The 15,000-nt window shown below is 39.0% G+C and overlaps 2 protein-coding genes across 5 annotated transcripts in view; one reads left to right on the plus strand and one right to left on the minus strand.

Annotated features, from left to right (window-relative positions):
* LOC113801317 (uncharacterized) overlaps positions 1-4,715 on the plus strand; it is a 14,563-nt gene extending 9,848 nt beyond the window's left edge. For all 3 annotated transcript variants that reach the window (XM_070133317.1, XM_027352146.2, XM_070133318.1), the window contains exon 7: positions 3,293-4,715. In XM_070133317.1, the coding sequence (XP_069989418.1) occupies positions 3,293-4,516 (1,224 nt within the window). In that variant the 3' untranslated portion in view covers positions 4,517-4,715. The remainder of the gene's footprint in view (positions 1-3,292) is intronic.
* Positions 4,716-4,965: 250 nt separating this feature from the next.
* Positions 4,966-15,000, minus strand: part of LOC113801316 (uncharacterized) — a 10,457-nt gene continuing 422 nt past the window's right edge. For both annotated transcript variants that reach the window (XM_027352144.2, XM_027352145.2), the window contains exon 2: positions 4,966-11,352. In XM_027352144.2, the coding sequence (XP_027207945.1) occupies positions 7,869-11,345 (3,477 nt within the window). In that variant the 5' untranslated portion in view covers positions 11,346-11,352 and the 3' untranslated portion in view covers positions 4,966-7,868. The remainder of the gene's footprint in view (positions 11,353-15,000) is intronic.

Consider the following 15,000-nt stretch of genomic DNA (forward strand, 5'->3'; position numbering starts at 1 on the left):
CCCAGCCAAGTGGTAACGATTCTCTGTGATTCCCCCTACAGCCACTTACAACTTCCAATGTCTCCAAAAATTATGATGCAGTAGCAGTACAGTGCTACATTATTCCTTCCAGAGGACAGTGCAAGTCCTACACCAATATTGCCAAGATTAGCTTCTGTAGACATGACCTTCCCCCTTTGGTGGAGTGCCCTGCCCTGTCCTACCATATTGACCTCTTCCTCGTCAGTGACAGACATGTTGGCATTTTGGCCACCCAGCCAAACACTGTTGCTCCACAGACAGCTGCCCTCTATATTCCCAACCTGTTCATGACCATTCAAATTGCTCTGCTCAGTCACATATGTGTGCTAATGGTGGTGGCTCCCATAATGTATTTTATTGGAGCTGCCCTGCCTATAAGCTTGAATGTGAGGTAGCAGATCTCAGATTCAAAGTAGGCCTCACTCTATATAAGGTTGACAAGGTTTTTCTCTACCTATTCCAAAACTGTCCTTCACTCTGCTCCCCACCCATCTTTTCAAGATGTCTCAGCATCTCCCCCAGTATCTCTTCCCTTTACCCCAAACCATCCTACCTCTATACCCCAGTCGAATTCCTCTTCCAGTCTAAATCCAGATACTCCAATCTCTACCTCTTCCCCGATGCCTACGCCTCCTCCTTTTCACTTTACCTGTCACACCAGGCACCCTAAATATTCCACCACATCCTCTCCTACACCCTCCTCTTCCTCAAGCAGCTATCCCCTCTTCTCCTCACAAGAGAACCATTGTATCTCAACTCCCCTCCAGAAACCCTTGAAGACATCCAAAGCTTCATAAAACAGGACCCAAGAGAATGCTCTGCTCCCTCATCCACCCTCTAATCTCTCTATTCCCATTCCCTCTAAATAGTATTTCCCAATATCCATCCTCCTCCTCAAGTTCCCCCCCTACCCCTCTTCCTTCCCAACACACCCTATCCTCTCCTTCTCTATGTGCACTATTCCTTCTTTTTCCCATTATCCTTACCATTCCCACCTGAATCTCTTCTATCGCAACAGTGTCCTTCAGATCTCTTCCCTCATGACATTCTTCCCTGGTGCTTCACCACCTTCCTGAGTCTCCTCATCTCATTTCCCAGATTCTCCTCCTCCTACTTCTCCAAAAGCATCTCTACCGGTATTTACTTGTTGATTGTTTCATAATAGCTCCTTTGCCAGTTTTCCTTAAAACTTTTTTCCACTCCATTTCACCCAATCGCCCTACGCCCTTAAAGCGCCTGTCTCGCTCGAGAACAAAGTTCATCAGTTATGATTGGATATTTGTGATATTTTAATATGTTATACATAAATATAAAGTGATAAACACCACCAAGTTTCGTATCATTTGGCTAATAAATAATAAAGTTATTAACAAAAAACGTTTTTGAACAATCGCAGCCTCTTAAAAATGGCATTTATCCATTGAACAAATTTCTTGAAAAAATTACCACCTATAGTCTATAGCCATACCTAAAATTTGCAAAGACCGGAGTTTTAAATTTCGTTTTAGATTAGTGGGAATTTATTTTTTCCTAAATGCCCAGTCTTATAAACATCACGATATGATATATAGACTGCTATTACCTAAAATGAAAATTTTCTCTAAGAAAACCATCACAAATATATTCAGCTTTTAAATGATCCAAACCCCATTAGAATCGCCCAAGAATCTATGGATGAATTTTAAAAGTGCTGACAAATGTTGAGAAAAGTGTAGTTTTGAGATTTTTTTTTTTTTTTTTTTTTTTTTTTTTTTTTTTTTTTTTTTTAAGAATTTTAATCTCTGTGGCAATCTTGCTGCATTTTATTACATTCACATGGTATTCTGAAGTGTAGCTGGTATGCTGTCCCCTCCTTTTGCAAAGTACTAATGGTAATAACTGCACATAATTGTAGAATTACCACCTGTCAACACAGGTTTTCCAGTACCCAACCTGGCAACGTAAGGTATTTAAATGTATAAAAAAAACTATTGCAGCTGTGATTAAGGAGTATTTCTGATAATATCAAGGTTTTCAAGTGATAGAATAACATCTACAGTTAGTATTGTCCCCTTTGTTTTATGGGCCTACTCTGCGATATGGTGTTATGAAGGTAAGAGCTGACAACCTTTCTCTCTGATTTTCTGGTGGAGTTTTGTCTCCCAGAGCCCCAGGCTTGGCGATCAGCTGATGGGTAAACAGAGTTGCCAGCTAGCTACCAGAGAATTCCAAAATAAACCCCCCAAAATATGAAAAAAACAAATTTGTCCAGTAAATTTTCACAGACGCGACAACGTAAACGTCGGAGCGGGGGTGGGGGGTCAGAGATTTATTCATAACTTCTTTAATTTTTCATATTTAGCAAAAATATTACATTACAAGATTGCCAGAGCCCACTAGATGACAGGATTTTTTTTTTTTTTTTTTTCGAGTATTTTTATAAAATTTCGTTAGGATGGTCCCCTTAACCTTTCCTCTTTTTACTAATTTCCACTTTACATCATTTGCTCCCCCTTTTTACCTTTTTCACTACCATACTTTCCTATAACTCTATAACCTTTAGCATCTAACTCATTTTATCCTAATCATTAACATGTTTTCATCCTTTTCACCAGAATACTTTACCATAGTGCTGTAAGACCTTTTATGTCCAGCACTTTTTATTTGTTTCAACCATTAGCAGTTTACTCAATTTCTGTTATAGTATTTGCTTCCTCCCAACGTAACTTTTTATCAGTACTTGATAACATCTCTCATACATTACTGATTAAACTATTAGTGTATAAGCTATTGGAAAGAATATTGTCAGATTTCCTATTTCTGTTGAAATTTGTGGTAGTGGAGTAGCTACAGTTGTATGATGTTTGATAATTAATAAAATCGTGGATTAGCTTTTCTAAGAATTTCTTCAATCGGTATGTCATGGTATTCATAGAATCCGTGATTATCTCCAATGCGTAGTTTATCCATGAGGTTATTGTAGACACTTCGGTCTTTTCTAGGATGATGGTGTTTCTCCACAAGTGGTGGTAGAGACTGCATGTATATAAAGGCTATTTTTATATTGTATATGAAAGAGCTTAAGAGAAATATAAGTTTAACATAACATATAGATAAAAAATGTGACCTTGTACTATAAGAGATTCTGAGTTTGTTAATAAAATAGAGTATACTGAAATTTCTCACCATCTCTGTCACATTAGTACCCATTGTTACATCAGTTGCCAGTAACCAAAACTATTATAATTTTGCACAGAACATTAGATGATGTCACTTTAAATTCATTTTACAGGTACAGGCTCCCTCTAAGGCTCACCTAGAAACACCTATAACAAGCAAGGTTCAAAGTAAATACGAAGAAGAGACCAAAGGCGTCTGCTCACTCTCGTCCCTGTCACACTCCTACATGACAGTTGACCAATGGCTGGCAGGAGTAAGTGAACCTGTGGAATTGACACCAGATGTATTACCAGCACACAGAACGTCCATGAGAAAGCGACTTCCTCAGCGTATTCAATCAGAGGAAAGAGATCTGCATCTAGTGGAAACTCCCCCTCGGAGGCAAGAGAATCCAACTTCTGCCAGAGTTACACAGAGGATGGAAGCTCCTCGTCCAGTGACCCCACCTGCCAGCCAAAGGAAGGATACCTCTGAGGTGGCTTGCAGTGCACCAGCCACCCCGAGTGAACCCCAGCTTTCGGAATATACCACTTCCTTATTGTCTCTTATTAACCGCAAGCCCATACAGGCATATGAGGAGCCACAGGTGCCACATGCAAGACAATTGCATGCTGCAACACCAGAGGAACCAGGCTTGTCAACATTCACAACCGAGTCATCAAGAGAGGAGAAAAAGGCAGAGAGAGTTTACACTCCAGAGGAGCCAGCACTTTCTTATAGTGAGAAAAAATTGGCATTTGTGAAAAATTACAACAAAGAGAACTACACTCCAGAGGAACCTGCTCTTTCTTACAAGAAGCCTCAGAGTGAAAATCACATAGATGAGAGAACTCCTGAGGAACCTTTCCTCTCATCTGCACACTCTAAATCTCACCCTCAGGGTATGTCTAGCTTTCCTTGTCCCAAGAAGAGCTATGTTACCAGCCCTTCTTCACCACAGCTATCTGACATCACACGTTCAGTCTTAACCTATGTCCAAAATCCAGTGCCTACCCACAGCTCTCGTAGACAGACAGAACAGCACTATAGCTACAGAAACCCAACAGAACCACGGAAAAGTGAAATGCCCCATCTCCCATCCTATCACAAAAGCAGCAGCCATCCATACAACTCTGAGCCAGGTAGCTTTTCTCGTTCCATGATGGACACCCTAGGCTATCAAGCGACTTTTTCTGAACCAACTAGTAGTCGGGACGAAGCCCAAAAGGGTGCTGAAACAGCTCGGCATAGGCCAAGAATGGCAGTGGAAGAGTTCCTGAAGCAAGATGATGTTCCTGCTTCGCCTCAGCTTTCTGATGTAACCCAACGGATTTTTGGCCAGACTAAGAGATGGTGAATGTTTAGTTTCTCCCTGAAATAATTCCTGAACATGCAAAATGAAGTTCAAGATTTCAACTTCTCTGTGCCAGTATTACCACAAATGATCTCTATCACTGGATGAATTACATTGTCAGGTGTCCCCTTCTTATTCTTTGCTCTTGTTTTGCTTCTTATTCATTGTAAAATGTTTTAAAAATTATAAGTTGCACCTTAAAGTTTTTGTTTTACTTTACAGAATAATTTATGCAGTGAAATCTTTAAATCATTTTACAATTCATACAAATATCTTGATGAAACGGTCCATTTCAGTAATATGAAAAAGGAAAGTAAAAGAAAAAATAAATGTAGAAAAGAAATAAATTATTATAAACAAAACAGTTTAAACTTCAACTAATATATCTGTGTAATATCGAAAATATATATATATTTCTTACTATGTAAGAGGGCTAAAATCAAACACCACAGTAAACAAATAAATCATTTATTCTTTTCTTGATAAAGAAACACTAAAGATTCAAATTACTACTCTTTTTTTATCGAAACATACATTAATATCTTAAACATCATTCTAATGATAAGAACAATCTTATGATTTATTTAACTAGAAACAATCTGTACATAGAAAAAAGAAGAAGAAAAAAAAAGACATACACACTGAGATCATTATCCTCACATTAAAAAACATGAAAACCTTTTTCTGTTGGGGTTATTCATTTAGTACATTAATAATAATAATAAAGAGAAAAACAAACTGATTCACAATACCATTTCCCCCTCCCACCGCTTGCATTTGCTTTCAGTACCTTTTTCTTACATTCACTTTAATCCCTCTTGTAGATAATCATGGTACAATTTGCAATAAGAAAGAAAAAAAATGAATTTGCTTACCTGAATAATTTTCCTCATCGCCTTTGCATACTAATATATGCTTATATATTAATCCCTTCCCTAAAATCACATGTACTAAATGTGCGACCCCTTAAGTAGAACCATTAGATCAAGAAAGTGACTTTTGTACCATTGATTTTTAAAAAATAAAATTTCAACAAGACAAAATGCAATGTTTTGGATTCTCATGCCTGATATATCACTTCACTTGGATATCTGGATAATATAATACCAGGTACAGGGAATGGCTGTTAATTCCCAATTCCAATCCATTTCCACTTTTTTCCTCCTTTTCCTGACATCCCAGGGATTAAAACCAAACTATCAGTAATATAAATTTATGACTTGAATGCACTTTTTGCTCTTGCACTGGTATAATACTGAATAAGTATAAGGGACTTTATTTCCCTTTTGTGAATGAGGATAAAACCTGTTTGCTCGTCAGCTGGTGCAAACAATATATATTTTGGCCTATAATTTCACCGTTGGTAAGCACTCAAATTTCATTCTCTTAAAGATGTAATTACTAAAAGTAGATTTTACTTATGTCACTCGTAAAGAGATTAGGAAACAATGTAATACACAGGTAAATCTGGTCCTTGAAATCATGATTACTAAGCATCACAAAATGAATAATGCTTGGATGTTTTCCAAACAATCCTTTGATTCAAAGAAATTAGTGCTTTTGTCACCACTTCAAAACAATAGCTGACAGTTAACAAACCAAAACCTGATTTGCTGAATAATTATAAAACAAAAGTATTCATTCAATATATTTTGTAGTAAAAGGCAAATTCAGAGATTACTAAGACAAAATTTTTCGTCCATTCATACATGTATTTAAACAACCCAATATAAGTAGCACCTATGCAGGCTGCCATTCCAATGCCCATCAACATTAAACATTTTCAAATTTTCTTGTTATCAGGGTGTTCTGAGAGTTAAACTTTTTTTCCTATGGTAATTTTTCATGATGGTCATATAAAAGAGCTCACATATTTTGAAATGACTGTGGTGAGAGAGAGAGAGAGAGAGAGAGAGAGAGAGAGAGAGAGAGAGAGAGAGAGAGAGAGAGAGAGAGAGAGAGAGAGAGAGAGAGAGAGAGAGAGAGAGAGAGAGAGAGAGAGAGAGAGAGAGGGGGGGGGGGCTAGCTTTATACATCTGCTATAATAGATATTGCAAGAGTGATAAAGAGAAAGACAAAAAGCTATATTAAAATTTGACTGAAATTTACTAACTGCCAACTGATATTATCAGTGTTTGTAAGGTAAATAAAAAGTAAAGTTTAATTATTAATTTGATCTTCATATCAGTTTTAAAATATGTAACATGTTACCCCTTTCTTTTATCTATGAAATTATATATATTTTTAAATAATTATTGAATGTCCTAGATTAACAATCATTACCAAAAATTCCCAATATTTGTGGAAAGTAATAATATATCATTTAAAAAATTGATATAAAAGCTTTAAATTTAAATTAAAAACACAAAGAAACACATATTTCTCTTTTTTTACCTGAAATATGCAAAGATCTCTCTCTTTATTAATTTGTCATTGAAATAGACGTTTTTGGACTTTGGAATACTGATAGCTCAGGCAGGAAGCACACCATTCAGACTGCAATATATCATGATACACAATTATTCACCAGGATTCACATTATAATGGTTAAAATGCTTTCTCTGTTGTTTCACTTACAACTGGCCCATAAATATTTACAACAGTAAACTTAACAATACATATAAAATATACACATCATCATGTCTCACTGAGCCCAGCAGCTGCATTTGCTGATGAAAAATCTTTCATTTATTTAAAAAAATAAAATAAAATGACAGCATTGGAATGAGTAGTATACTGTCCTACAAAGTTATCTTAAGGATTTTAATGTAATACTTTGTACTGTATCCTTTCCTTAAATTGGTCATACTCTTAATGCAAGAAATGTTAAGTACGACCCCTTGAGAGCAAATCAAATGCTAAGAAGAGCTTTCTCCCTCTCAGAGGCGTATGAGATAGTGGCAGGTGTCATTATCAACATTAAAATAAAATAAAAGCTGTAGCTGCATAAAAATACCAAACGGCAATAATACTTTGCAGAATTCTTTTTTTTTTTTCTTTTTAATCCCGACCCTTTTTCTCCTTTCTTTGGCATTAATCAAATACAGCCACAGATATTCAAAGCATATGATAAAATAAGAGGTTTATATAAAGAAAACTTCCCTTATGACCTATTAGCTGCACAACTGTTAGTTTGTATTTTCATCAAGCCATTATCAAAAATATTCATATATGCATATATATATATATGTATATATATTCATATATACATAGTATACTAGAATATTATGTTGCAGTAATATCTGCCATAAAACTTTACAAAAGTCAAACCCAAGTTACGATTCAACACTTTCTGTGGAAAAGGACATCAATCGTCCTACAATCACTGATATGAATGCTAATATGTACACCTGTGTTAGTATGGACCCGGATAGGAGGGATATGCCAAGAGATACGCAGCTGCTGTGATGGCCTCTGTTGACAAGTTAATTGGAGATTCTGGACGCCCTGAAGATGGGAAATGGGAAGAGGAAAGGGAGAGGGGTGGAGGTGGAGCGGATGGAGGAGGGAGAGGAGGAGGAGGCTGGGACGAGGTTGGGGATGAGGAAGCCAGACTCACGGAAGATGAGAGGCCAGCAGAGGTGCTAACTGGAGACGTTGTGGATGATGTACTATGCGAGGAGGTGGGAAAGCCATGGCAGGAAGACGAGGATGCAGAGGAGGCTGTGAAGGAGGCAAGGGCTGATGTGGGATGATCACTGCTGCTGGACCTGGTTGACTCACTCTTACACCTGGACGACTGGAGTACCGAAGGCAAGTCATCATCAAAGTCGTCTTCTGAATCCTTGCTGTGCGCCTTCAGGAGATGAGTGCTTAGGTTACAGCTCCTTGTGAACCCCTTTGAGCACCACTGACAGATGAACCTCTTCTCCCTCTCCATGACTTCAACCTTCTTCTTGGGCTCAGGGAACTTGCCGTGGATTTTACGGATGTGTTTCCTCAGGATGTCTCTGCTGGTGAGGGACTTCTCACAGATATCGCATTTGTGCATCCCCTTGCCATCCTCCTTGGATCGGTTCTTCTCATGCAGCTTCATATGAGACTCTAACCTCTGTTTGTTAGGCAGGAATTTGTAACACTCTTTACATTGTTCTTTTGTTTTGTGGATTTTCTCATGTTTATCCAACACATTTTTCCTACTGAATGATGCTGGGCAAAGAGAACACTTGTACTCACAATTCATTTTATGTAGCTTCTTATGCGAAGCGAGTCGGTCTTTTCTAGAAAACTTTTTTTGGCATAAATCACAATCATAGGTTTCATTATTATGCACAGCAAGATGCCTCTTGAGGACATCTTTCCGAGAGAACAATTTGCCACACTTTTCACACTTGCTCTTTTTGTTCTTGTGAATCTGTTCCATGTGCTGGTCCAGAAAATCTCTGCGAATAAAAGTCTTGTCACACAACTCGCACTTGAAAGGTTTGTCACTCAAATGCTGCTTCTTGTGGGTGTCCAGGTTATAAGTGGATGAACAAAGGAACCCACAAGCATCACACTCATACTTCTTGCCCCCTTCGTGCAACTTGAGATGAGCCTGGAGATATTCTTTCTCACTGAATGATTTGGGACACTTAGAACACTTGTGCATCTTGACCTGCTGCTCCTGGCTGTGACTCAACATATGCCGTGCCAGCTTGGCTTTCCGGCTGTAACTGGCATTACAGACCTTGCAGGAGAAGCGCTGTGTACTGACATGTATCCTGAGATGTTGTGTATAGTGCTTCCCTTTAGCAAAGGTCTTGGGACAGAAAGAGCATGCAAGAAGTTCAGATCGTTCAAGTCCGTGCTCCTTCATATGTGTTTTGTAACTTCTAATATCCTTGCCAAAATTCTTGGTGCACACACGGCATGACAGGTCCATCCCTCTGGCAAGCTTGTGTGCAGCCAATCTTGAAGTCTGGTCTGGTTCTATGGACTCCATGCTCTCTAGCTTCTGGTTCTTTTCCAGGTTGTCAATCTCTGCTGACTTAGCATTGTTCTTCAGGTCTAATTCCTGCAATTTGTCTTCGCTGTCTGCTGCTTGCTTCATTTGATTGTCACTGACAATTAGGTCACCTTCTGGGAGGTTATGCCTGATCCAGTCTTCTATACTGGCATCTGGTCTTCCTCCTTGTCTACTATCGACACCAAAGTCTTTTGCTTGTGCGCTGTCAAGGGGCTCCATCTTAACAGATGCCATTTCTGCTTCTGTGTAAAAATTCTTCACAGAGGTATTCTCTTGGGGTTCATTTTTGTACTCCCTCATCTGGATTACACTTGGCTTCCTCTGGGCTCTGCTTTTTCTTTTCTTGGCCCCAATTTCTGTTTTCTTAGGCATAACATCTGTTCTTTGTACACGGGTGTCAAGACTTGCAGGTACAGTGTGTAAAGATGTGAGACAAGGAAGTTCAGAGTTTTTCTCTGTCTCTGCCTCTAAACTGGTAAGCGTGTGACAGTTGTAATCCCCACCAACAGAAAAGGGCAAGTGGTACTGCAGTGAGTGTTTACTGCGTCCGGGCAGATCCCGATGACTAGGCTGACTAGGCACAGTCACATTCCCCATCTGGTTAGTCATATTGAAATTATTGATACCACTTCCCATGGAGTAACTGCTGGCCATAGTGGGTTGGCTGGGCTGAACAGATACCTTCCTTTGGTTAGAAGTTGATGTCAATAAGGCATTAGTAGATGAAGTGTCTACATGGGTCAAGCCAAAGACAGGGGTGCTGGCTGAGCACAGCGGCTGTGTTGCATTCAGAGCTGGTGAATCAGCCATGCCTGGAATCCCGGGAGACAGGGTGGAATGATTAGTTGTTAATGGCATCCCAGGGAGCTGCAGCTGGCCAAAGGATGTATTTAAGCATGGACTAGGATTGGTGGGAATAGCAGAAGCCATGATATTAGCAGAGCTCAGAGGTGGAACCAAACTGGGGTCAGGCCCAGCTCCATAATGAAGCCCTGGAGCCCCTGCACCCATGCCCAGAGCATCTCCTCCGCTGATGTTCTCAGGCAGCTCTAGCTCCCGAGTGCCACCAAGGTCATGGTGCATCCCTGAGGAGTCTGAATGCTGCAAAACACTGTCTGTCATCTCCTGTCCATCTTGAGGGTCAAGTGTTTGTTCAGGAATGTAATGGTCTATGTCTAACTGAATGAATTCCTCATTCACTTGAAAAACACCATTGAATGAATGTTTGTGAGTACATAACTGTGACCCTGCAGTAACTTTTTCCCCACAAAGCCAACACTCACTCACATTCAGAGTGTAGTTTGCATTTACATTAGAGTGACGCAGCTGTAAGATGAGCTTCCCTCCATAACAGGTCATCCGCCCATAAATTTCTGCTGATTCCAACTGGGACTTGTGCAAGAGTGTTATTCCTTGGCCATTAGCTGCCCCTCCATGTGGCATGCCCTGTGCTTGATCAAACAAAGAGGACTCCAGCTCCTTGTGCGAGGGATCAGCTCCTGATGACAGATCAGGTCCCAAGTCCTGACCAGCTAGCTTTGCGAGGAGGCTCTGCGCCGTCTCACTGTCACCCTTCGGCAGAGAATTTGTCAGGTCTGTCATCTGGCAGATATCCCCAGCTTGGAGATCATCAAACCTCTGCCATATGGATGATAAATTGGAGAGCTGGTGGATGTCATTGTAAGCCCCAGCTCCTGTGTTGGTTCCAGCCTGTAGGGTGTTGAGCCCTCCACACCCTAGGCCTGCAGAGGAGAGTGGTCCACCTGGGCCCTTACGAGCAACCGGTCCGTCCAAAGCCAAGTCCATGTCAAAGCCCATTGGCCAAAGGTCATTCCCCAAAGTTGGAGTTTCAAACCCACGGCAGGAATGGCTGTTGTCGCCCATTGTGAACCTGCAAATGAAGTTCATTATAAGATGGATAATAAGGACATAGTAAAAGAGATTATTTGAGGAGAAAAATTCATTTATAACAATCATGACAACAGTGAAAGAAAATTATTACAATAACAAATAAAATTCTCTCTTACACACATATGCTCATGCAGGCAGACGCACAGACACATGCACAAAACACACCCACACCCACACCCACACATATGCATAAATATGTATATACATGCATGTACATATCCATATCCAATCCATAAGCATATACATGTACATGTACATATACATGCACCTCTAGACATACTCACAACCCCAGTCTGTTCAACAGTGTATAGGCTTATATCATATTATTAAATTATATCATCATATTTCTATCATTCAATAAATGTAGATAATTTGATCTTAAAAAATCCACAATTACAATTATATTTTCTTTAGTTTGAGTTCAGTAACAATTAAGTGGATTTTCCCTTTTTCTATTGTACTCTACATCATTGTATAATGGTTAAAACAGATAATTATGCTAGACAAAGGTTATATAGAACTACTGTAAAGTATTGTGGCAAAATGGGTAAAGAAGAGTTAAAGATTAAAATAAGAAGTATTATACGTCAAAGATTAGAGAGCGTTAAGGGGGTAGGGCAATTAGATGAATTACAGTGTATCTATGACTGTGACAGGAATAAGGACATTGTTCAAGGAAAACAGAGATGGCTTTAGAGGGAGTGTTCCTTTGGGTCATGTTTAGAAAGTTTTTGATATCTTCAAGAGTTTCTGGAGGGGAGTTGGGTGAAGAGGACTGAGAAAAAATGTTCTCTTGTGAAAATGAGAAGAGAGGATAAATATCTGAGGAGCAGAGGATGAGGTGGGCGTAGGAGATGATGTATAGGAGAAGGTGGAGTAGAATGTTTCAGTTGCCTGGTGCTACAAGTAAAGTCAGCAGGAGGGGTAGGTATCGGGGAAGTGGTAGAGATTGGAGTATCTGGATTTAGACTGGAAAAGGAATTTGACCGGGGAAGAAGGGGAGTAGAGGTAGGATGACTTAAGGTAGATGGCAAAGATGCTGAGACATCTTGAGAAGATGGGAGGGGAGCAGAGTGAAGGACAGTTTTGAAATAAGTAGAGAGAGTAAAACCTCCTTGCCATGCTTCCTGTCTGGCCTTCCTAGCTTGAATCTGAGGACTGCTACCTCACATTCGAGCTTATAGGCAGGGCAGCAACAACAATAAAATGATATATGTGAGCCACCACAATTGGCACATGTACGTGACTTAGCAGAGTCATGAACCAGGTTGGGCATATAGAGGGCAGCGAGCTGACATTAACAAGGAAGGAGTCGATATGGTCAGACATGGTACGACACTCCATCAATACAAACTTCACTGGGGAGGTCATGTTTACGAAAGGTAATCTTGGAAATATTGGTATGGAACTTATGTTCGCCTCTGAGAGGGATAGTGTAGCACTGTACTGCCACTGCATCATAATGAACACAGCAGGCAAGTGGGTCATTTTCACAGTCTGACCACTTCTTGTCATAGATAGGACAATCAGTCAAGGACACAAACAGTTTGCGTACAAGTACTAAAAATGGGGTGAGGTGGAATGTCCTTGGTGGGTGGTTTAGCCACATTGTTGTTGCTCACCACGACACGTCTGTAAGAAACAATATATTTTCCAACCAGGCAGTAAAATAGAAGAAGAAATAAATAAAAACAAAGAAAAAACTCTAGGAAAAGGAATACCAGGTGAGGTTACAAGGTACTGTGACCTTGTACTGCTCTCTAATTGTTCACTGGTGGCTGAGCACTTGTTAAGCCCTCTATGTGTAGAAACATTTAACAAAACAAAAATACAATGAGCATTACATTTCTCCAGTGGCTTTGGGCTAAAATTATACGTTGGAAGTCCTTCAAAGAAAAGACACAAAAAAATAAAAATAAAAAAAGATACCAACTGAATCCCTCTGCAAGATATTTAAAATCAGAATATGTATAGCTCTTACTCATAATAAAATGGCCTGTGTTATTCTTGAGGACTAATATTTCCTTTTATTGCTCACCTTAGAATATCCCCTGACAATACTTTATAGTTGCAAAAATTATAATTCAACCAAAATCCTAGAATACTTAACAAGACTACTTGAATGAATGGAAAATGTAAAAGGCTTTACTTTCACATTTCAAATGCTTTACTGCTAAAGGTTATCAACCTTTTCGGTAATTGTCACTGATAGCGACACCCCCTCTCAGAGACCAAGTTGAAAGATGTGATACTTTTCTGCAGGAAATCCAATGATTTCATCGATTCTCAGCATTGTTTCTTCTGTGAATGAATCGATGAGGAGATCAAGTACCATCTCTCCATCAACAAACTTGATTTGATAGTCCCGATAGCAGGGTAGGGCATGAAGTATATCAGGGAAATTATGTGGTAAAACAGGCTTAAATAATAAGAATAGCAAACAAAAATGTATAAAACTAGCAATATAAAAACATTTAAAATCAGCCAATGAAACACTATAGAATTACCTGCCGTCTTTGAAATTCTACGGACTGATGTACCAAAGTTCAAAAACTGTACGGGTATCTAACCCACCTGTCAGCAAAATCTACAGATTTTTTGATGGTATATATACATATATATATATATACATATATATATATATATATATATATATATATATATATATATATATATATATATATATATATATATATATACCATCATTACTGACCAATAAACCAACCTAATCTAATAATCTTAGTTCCCATTACTAGGGCTCTGCCCCCAACACCCCCTAGGAAATATTCTCTTCACCTCAATATGCATGGCAAGATAAAGCTCCGTTCACACAGTAAAATAATAAACCAAATACCTTTATATCTGGAAATGTCAAATTATCATTAGTTTCTTTCTACCCTCTGAACTGCTTCAATTTTAATAACTTTTTTCAGCTCTTGATGGGCTCAGATATTAAACTGGGATAGTTACTGGTCTATTTTTTCTTCATAGTCACTGTATTGTCTTAAGAATAACCCAGAATCAACACCAAACTGGAAACGCAACATTTCTCACTGGCTTTCTGCCACGAAGTGACTGGCTGAGAACTGTCAAACTTGCCAGCTGCCAAAGGAAAGTGTGACACACACGATGCGCAGATAATTCTAAACAAGGGTATCGGTAAATCTTAAAACATGTTAATGAAGTATAATAACATTAATGAAAAACTTTAAAAGCATAAATGTGTAACAGCAGACACTGATAATTAATCAAATATTTAAAAGCATAAATGTGTAACAGCAGACACTGATAATTAACCAAATATCTTTTTGACAAGTGCGTAGTAACACATGAACTACTTCGAATATCGCAGTAATGAGGTAAGCGATCAGTGTTGAGTTACTCCTGGCAAGGTACACAAGATGCAGGACTTAGAATCTGAGCGCTGATAGTGAGGTATATTTTCATCATCTAGCAGTGACTATGAATCTGCTGTAGCTTAAGCTATGTTGTATCCTATTCTATTTTAACCACTCTATAAGATAGTGGTGTCCATTTCCCTCCATCTATGTGCATCACTATAAGTAACTTATACTGCATTTCCAGAGAACACATGACAACAAGAAAAGCACGTCAGCAAAAACAACAA

This window comes from Penaeus vannamei, chromosome 18, assembly GCF_042767895.1.
Source record: "Penaeus vannamei isolate JL-2024 chromosome 18, ASM4276789v1, whole genome shotgun sequence".
Lineage (NCBI taxonomy): Eukaryota > Metazoa > Arthropoda > Malacostraca > Decapoda > Penaeidae > Penaeus > Penaeus vannamei.